Here is a 7,993-nt window from a genome sequence, read left to right on the forward strand (position 1 = left end):
TGTAGCCCTGTATTTTAATACATGTTGATCTTAAAACACAAGACATCCACTAAAACTCAGCCTGTATATTTTGTTAGAAAAAATTAAGAAATTGTGTCTCAAGTGACAGCTTTCTTTACTGAGTAGCTTGTATAATAGCCCCTCTACAGTCTGATAGACTCCCTGGGGCTGCAAGCCATTCACTCTATAGGGGAGTGTTAAGAACGACGTGTGTGAATGAGTCGTTAAAATCTTTGCTTGATCCACTAGAGGCACTGCTGAGTATGGACTTAAACACTCACACACCTGCAGGTCCCCTCTTGACAATAGTTTAAAAAATTTACCAGATGGTTTTAGACATGATTTTAGCATGATTTAAAGCATGTCCAACAGGGGACCTAAAAAATGTCCCCTGTTCACTTTTTAGTCCCCTCTTAGTGGGTGTGTAACGACGTCGAGGTCCACTGTTAGATAGGTTGGTAAGTGCACACACACACACACACACACACACACACACACACACACACACACACACACACACACACATTTATAGGCATAGAAATCAGACAATTTGCAGTCTTGAACAATAGACTAATCTAGTTAGAACACACTAGGCTAATTAGAATTAGATGAACTGACCTCACTTGCCATTTGGCCATCTGTACTTATACATCACACCAAAAGAGAGAGAGAGAGGAGGAGGCAACAGCGAAATTACTTCTAATTCAGTCTCTGTGATGGAAATACTTTTATTTCTCCCTCGTTGGCTGCAACAAGGATTTAACAGCCTCTTTGACTGCTACAATATCGCACAGATTTACCTGCAGTTTCCTCTGCCATAAAATGACTTTGGTTTCATTCACTGGTGTAGCGTTGGTTGAGGAGGTGCACCACTGCGGGGGAGGTGGACACACTGCGATCACAGCCTCCAATATGTCAAAATTAATTAGGCTGATCGGAGTATACAGTATACCCTATTATGCACAGAGAGGTGTGTGCTGTGTGCTGTTAATTAGACTGATGAGTAGATGCACTCTAATTGGCCCAGCATAGACCTCTTCTCTTTTAAATGGAGAATTCACAAGGCACGTTTGCTGATATGGTTTGGCTATGGTGTTCTTATACTCCAGGACAAGTAATTGTACAAAGAAGCTTAGAGTGTTCCAACAATTAGTGAATTAATCGTCAATTAAAAGAAAATTTGGTGGTAAATATTTTGATAATCAATGGATTTTTGTGTGTGTGTATGTATATGTATGTATAATGTATGTATGAGGTCCTTATGATAATGACAATTATCATTAGTGACAATAATCATTACTTCTAGCCCTAATGAAAGGAAAGATGATCAGATATTGTATAATATAGAATATGAAGTTGGATGTACAGTATTAAAAAAATTCAATTTGCCTTCAGAATTTTTTGCACCCACATTACTCTCCCAGCACTTGGTCATAATGCTCAAGCTACAAGTGGGACTTAATAACGTGAAATAATGAATCACAGAGGTGTCCCAAGAGTTTTTGGGCATGATGGTGCAATAAATTTTTAATAAAATGCATTACCTGCATAGTTTGGGTATTGTATGTTAAACTTGCCTGAGAGTATGCCTTTAACACAGTGTTTTGAAGTAGAAATATGGTGGTATAATGAAGTTTGACAGTGCACAGCCATTGTTCTATTCTTGAAGCAAAGCCCTGAATCAAATCCCTTCTTGCAAGACTTTGCTGGAAGGTAGAGCTTGTACGACTACATGAGCTATTCCAACATCTCTTCTGTCAACATTGTGGATTTTTCTCTATATTACCATTTTCTTTTTAGCCTCATTTTTTTTATCTGAACTTCAAAGACATCTGAACAGCCAAAATATGCAAGGCGGAAATAAACTGGGTCTATATTCTGCTGTGGATCGTTTTTTTGAAAATCTTTGTTGACAACATGCCACTAAATGCACTGAAGCTACAAATTAGATAGTGACACTTGTCACCGTTTGAATAAGCTTTGGTCCAAGATTTTGATAGTCGACTACATTTTTACGTGACAAGCATTTCATTTCATTTCATTTTCCCAAACGACCTTCACTCCCAAGGGAGAGCTGAAAAACTGGGTTCTGCTGTAATTAGGCTAGCTCGACAAAAAAAAGAAGCACCCAAAGCAGAGGGGGAGATAAAAGACAGGGTGGTAGAGTAAAGGAGAGGATGAAGGTGGGGAGGATGTGAGGAGGAGGAGAGGAGATAATGAGAGGCAGGGTGACAGAATGAAAGAGTGCAAGAGGATGAGAGCATGTCAAGAATCAAGGGGGGTTGTTTGCCTGCGGCTGCCTCATGGTGTGATGTCGTCGAATCCTTCTCACCATGTTTTATTACAAAGGGCCCTGTGCAAGGGTCTGTATTGTCAGCATGCCGACTAACTTATGTCGACTCGAGTGTCTCAATGTGTCCACTCGCTGCATTGTGTTCCTGTTAATTTTGCGGTGATCAGTTTAGTTCCCCCACAAGTAATGTAGGAAGGCTAAGAAACTGCCTGTGCAAAATGATGTTTAAAAAAACATAAATGGATGCAAGATATAATTCCATGTAGAACAATAAGACAGGAGTTCATGATCCTGACCCACAAACCTGAAACAACAAAGGGAAATATTTTTTTTCTTGCCCTCTGTGTGGTTCAAACACTATTTTGGCTTGAATTGGTCAATACTTCTGACAGCTGAGAGAAATACTGAAAAATAATCTCCTGCTTTGCTTGACAAGTTGGTGGGCTAATATATTTCTTATAGCACCTTATGCACATTTTAAGATTTTCATCCGACCATACCAACATTTTTTCCTCATGAAATTTCTCTCATTTTCCAGTTGCCCAGCCTGCCAGGCTAAAAGTAGTTCTTAGGGCTCTTCACATAGCAACATCTCACCATTAACACGGTAGCATCTATAATATGGAGTGACATGTTTTACAATGACAGTTTCCATCTGGGCGTCTGCTGCGAATTAGCTTTGTTGTTCAGTTGTCATATAATTCTTAGCTTTCGAACGTCTTTGTTGTCAACTGAGAGAGCACAATTAGCTTTGTGATGTACAGTACTGTGTCAGTGTGTCAGCCAGCTGTGAGTTAATCAATGTGTAAGGTTAGTATGAGGTTACTATAGCAGATATAGGGCTGATAGTGTAGGTTTAGGGGTGGACACAAAGTCATTAGCAGCACTGAGATGAGCTGAGTGTTACAGTACATTGTCTATTTAATTGTAATTGCTGCTGATAGATTTGATCTGTATGTAATTATTATTTAATTTATGGTAACTGCCAGTGTTGGGCAGTAACTCATTAAGGAAAGTGGCTTGTGATTACTTAATTCAGTAACGATAAATTCAAGGGAGTATAATTTCAAATTAATATAGGTTACTTAGAGTTGGCAATATGTATAAAATCCTCAGTCAAGGTATAATTTTATCTCTTTTTATGTAATATACTGTATTTTCTGGAAAATCTTCTGACAAATGGATGAGCCAGACAGGATGTCTGTTGCAAATAATCCAGTATTGCTGTATAGCAGCTGACAGCAGTCCTGCTCACTGATTTGGAATATTATCCACAATGTCCTACCTACACCCAGAAATGTGAAGGGGTCATATTATAAACAGAAAAGAAAAATAATTGATGGTATATTATATCTAATGGTTGGTGATCCCTAATTGCATTACAGTTACTAATTCGCTAACACTACGTTACTTCAACATTTTGGGTGTTCGTGTTCATACCAGAATGTGGATAAAAAGATTGATATTAATTTCGTCTTTGTGTGTTCAGTGGAAAGATTTTCTTTACTTTAGCCTAAAGCAGGGAGTGTAAGTGAGGGGGTGTGTCTAGCCATCAACAAAAGAGAAGGAATATCCCTTCTGGTAATCAAAAATCATCTGTTTACATGTATTCCTTATTTACATTAGCTGATTAACTTAGTCACTGGCAACTTAGACTAACTTACATTTGAGAATAACAGGTTAACTGCTAGTCAGTTGCCAATGGCTAAAATAATACTACTACTGCCTTCACATTGCTGCTAGTATACTTTCTGTTGCTAATTGCTAATGCTGCTGCTAACTGCTATCTGTTAACTGCTAATGCAACTAACTATTATTGCTGCTGTTAACAGTTATACTTAAGCTGCCGGTAGCTGCCATCTGTTGCTATAGCTGTTGCTGAGATAGCTGTTTGCTGATTATTTTCTGTTGCTAAACTGAATCTTAACCGCTTTCTGTTTCAAACTGCTTATGCTGCTGGTAACTCCTTTTTTGGCCAACTGTTAATGCTGCTGGTAACTTCTTTCTGTTAACTGCTAATGCTGCTAACTGCTATTACTGTTGCAAACTGCTATTTACAGGCCAGCCACCATCAATCTAATAATATTCATAAAGTAATATATTTCTAGGATACACCAGGATTTCAATATACTATTTCATTATACTGTAACATCTGACATGTGTGCACAGATAACACTGAATGATGCTTTGGTACTGTCCAAAATGAGATGGACGCTAACTAGGCAGAAAATGATGGTGTTTGTGGTTATCTTTGTTGTCACTGTGTCATATACTTGTATATGACATATAATTTTGTTTATGCTGTGTTAGCATAACCAGAGGTCTGGTTTCTTTATGGATACTTATTTCTTTTAGCATAGGGTGGGGCAAAGAAGAGGGGGAGAAGCATAATCTAAAATGTAAAGTGGGATTTTATGATTATGAATGACACGCATCACTATGCAGTACTAAAGTTGGTATCTGAGCAGACTATTAATTAAACTCATACCTGTTCTGTTCCTGCAGCTCCCTCTTTTCATCTCTCTCTGTCTTTCTCTCTTTTTGTCTTACAGAGACAGTGATGGATACAAGGACAGCGACAGCTGAGCTTGGCTGGATATCGTTCCCTGCCAATGGGGTAAGAACAATGTGCAAAGGTGTACTGTGTGTGTGTGTGTGTGTGTGTGTGTGTGTGTACCCTTGGGGAAAGCAGTTTGAGTACACTTTACAGTGCTCCATTAACGAGTCTGTCAAAATCTTAATTACAGTTGCAAGGTGACACCAATTAACCGCTATTGACGCAGAATAGAATGGATTCCAATAGATCAGAGAGGTGTAACACACATGTCTGCAATGGACAAATTAATACAATACAATATAAAATAGTAAAATCGAATACTGTCTTCTACATCCTTCTCTAGAACTCCTTTGATTTTTTAAATGCTGGCTTTGCTACTAGCCAGTTAAAATGGTCTGTTGTGTGTGTGTGTTCGAGGTGAGTGGCTCTAATTGTGATGAATGGTTGTCCCTGTACAGAAAAGAACAAGGTAGAGGAGAGGAAAAAAAGCGAATGAGGGAGGGGAATGAGAAGGTAGGAAAAGAGAGAAAGACAAAATGAGAGGGAGGGAAAGAGAAAGTTTAATTTGTGTCAGGTCTTGGTAAACGCATTAATCATTTTAGCCTCTCCTTCCCCCTCCTCCTCTGCTTCCCCCCTTTCATCCATACCCCCTGCCCCTTCCTCACACACACTCCCCAGTGGGAGGAGGTGAGTGGCTATGATGAGAACCTCAACACCATCAGGACATACCAGGTATGCAATGTGTTTGAGCCCAGCCAGAACAACTGGCTCCTCACCACTTACATTGACCGGCGGGCGGCACAACGCATCTACGTGGAGATCCGCTTCACTGTACGCGACTGTGCCTCCATCCCCAGCGTCCTGGGCTCCTGCAAAGAGACGTTCAACCTGTACTACCTGGAGACCGACCGGACTGTGTCAGAAGGCATCAAGGGGGTGGAGTACTGGGCCAATGCTCCTTTTCTGAAAGTAATTAATCCAGAAACTAGAGCCTTTGTAAATTAGCATTTTAAAGTAAGATTTTTATGATAATCTCAATGTAACTCAACACAAAGACTCCAATAGTGTAGGGCTATGTTATGGCCATCAGTTCAGCTTCATTTTACTTTTTTTGTTGGTCATTTGGCATGCTAAGTTCAGCAGTACACACAAGCCTCATCAGTCTCTCCAGGACAGTGACAATACATATTCCAGAAGAAACACTGCACTGATCCAGAATTGATCAAGAATACAGATCACTCCACATGCTGACTTTACTGAAAAATGTCTACAAAATTATTAGAATTTAATGCTTACTTGTTTTCCCAGTACTGATTGGGATTCATAGTTCACTTCTCTCCTGAAAATTTCATGTACACAGTCACAGTCACATTTGCAGTTTTTCAATTACCACATTTTTTTAGTGCAGTGTCACACTGTTTTAGTGAGGAAACCGTCCAAGTGTTGGAAATCTCCTAGCAGCCACCTCTGCTGCCATCATTGAGGTTCACTGGGGAAATAGCAAATTATGATTATATTCTAACATAATAAAAAGACATGGTATGTTGTCACAAGTACATTTACCCAATATTATACAGCAGATTCAAACATTACATAATGAAATATTCCATTCTAGAAGGCATTGAGACAGATAAAAGAAAGTAGTAGTTCATTAATTAATTTTCCTTTCATTCCTCTTGCTTTCTTTTGCCTTAACTATTCTTCTCTCTGTCTCTACCTCACTGTAAGGTGGACACTATCGCAGCAGATGAGAGTTTCTCCCAGGTTGATTTTGGAGGAAGGCTAATGAAGGTGAACACAGAAGTTCGGAGTTTTGGGCCGCTGTCCAAAGGCAGAGGGTTCCACTTGGCCTTCCAGGATCTCGGCGCTTGCATGTCTCTTCTTGCTGTCAGAGTATTCTACAAGAAGTGCCCCAGTATAGTGCAGAACTTTGCTTTTTTCCCAGAGGTATGGACCAGAAATAACTGAAAACTGTGGCATTAGTTTGGTGTAGCTTTTGTCCAACATGTACATTTTTATGATTCTGATTCTGTGCAGACACTGACTGGAGCAGAGTCCACGTCATTAGTCATCGCTAGGGGAAATTGTATCCCCAACGCTGAGGAAGTAGACGTGCCCATAAAGCTCTACTGTAACGGCGATGGAGAATGGATGGTACCCATCGGCAGCTGCAGCTGCAAGGCGGGTTATGAGCCAGACAATGGCAACGTGTGTCGAGGTAAATCTGTGCATTAATGAGGTTGTGCTAGTTCAAACTGTGCTGGTAAAAAAAAAATAAGAAAAAGTAAAAACAGCTGTAAATACTGCACTGCATTACAGCATATTATTGACGATTAGACTGAATTAATTGTATTTTTTTAAAGACTTCTGATGACCTTGCTACTGCAGACACCTATGCATGGTGCACGCACATTTCACTTTGTTTTGTGGCACAAACTAACAAGCCAGTGTGACACCAAATCAATATACAGCAAACATGCTTCTAATCATCAACCATAGCAACCATGCTATTGCAGCAGGCAATATCTCAGAAAGCACACATCAAAGAAAGATCTCACCAAGCATGTAAGAATCAATGTTTACACCCTTAGTTTTTATCATACGTGTGTGTGCTTCAAATATGGTATAGAAAATATATTATGAAAAAAGTGTGTGCATATCAATACTCTTTGTTTTCCATTTACTATGAGAAATGTGCCATATTGAAGTCCTGACTTGGTCTGAAAAACAGTCCCTTTATGCTGAGTCATTTCTGTAGAAATTTTTATTGTGTGCAAGAGAGCAAAGTATGTACTTTCTATAAGTCCTAGCTGAATAATCACGTGCTTGTATGTATTTTCAGATTTTTGGCCCAAGGGTGCAACAACGATGTTCCACATGTTAATATTAGTAGAAACAGACTTGGTTGAATGTGGCACAGGAATACCTCCCCTTCCCTCAATGCTCCATATTTCTCTACCTCATTTGCTTTCTTTTTATATCTGGCCTCCTTCCCCATTTCTTCTCCAAAGTAGTACCCGTCATTTCTTATTCTCCCTGGAGAATCTCGTCCATTTTGTATGTGAATGAGAGGGTAGAGAGTGTGTGTGTGTGTGTGTGTGTGTGTGTGTGTGTGTGTGTGTGTGTGTGTGTGTGTGTGTGTG

At 39.6% G+C, this 7,993-nt stretch overlaps 1 protein-coding gene across 13 annotated transcripts in view; it reads left to right on the plus strand.

Annotated features, from left to right (window-relative positions):
* Positions 1 to 7,993, plus strand: part of LOC123970727 (ephrin type-B receptor 1-like) — a 102,418-nt gene that overhangs the window by 39,634 nt on the left and 54,791 nt on the right. For 4 of the 13 annotated variants that reach the window (XM_046048951.1, XM_046048964.1, XM_046048957.1 and 1 more), the window contains exons 2-5: positions 4,846 to 4,910; positions 5,529 to 5,819; positions 6,579 to 6,797; positions 6,888 to 7,068. In XM_046048951.1, the coding sequence (XP_045904907.1) occupies positions 4,846 to 4,910; positions 5,529 to 5,819; positions 6,579 to 6,797; positions 6,888 to 7,068 (756 nt within the window). Of the gene's footprint in view, positions 1 to 4,164; positions 4,288 to 4,845; positions 4,911 to 5,308; positions 5,364 to 5,452; positions 5,820 to 6,578; positions 6,798 to 6,887; positions 7,069 to 7,993 lie in introns of those variants that run through there. The other 9 variants (XM_046048959.1, XM_046048960.1, XM_046048961.1 and 6 more) reach the window with 7 other exon arrangements.

The sequence above is a fragment of the Micropterus dolomieu genome, linkage group LG05, assembly GCF_021292245.1.
Source record: "Micropterus dolomieu isolate WLL.071019.BEF.003 ecotype Adirondacks linkage group LG05, ASM2129224v1, whole genome shotgun sequence".
NCBI classification, from domain to species: domain Eukaryota; kingdom Metazoa; phylum Chordata; class Actinopteri; order Centrarchiformes; family Centrarchidae; genus Micropterus; species Micropterus dolomieu.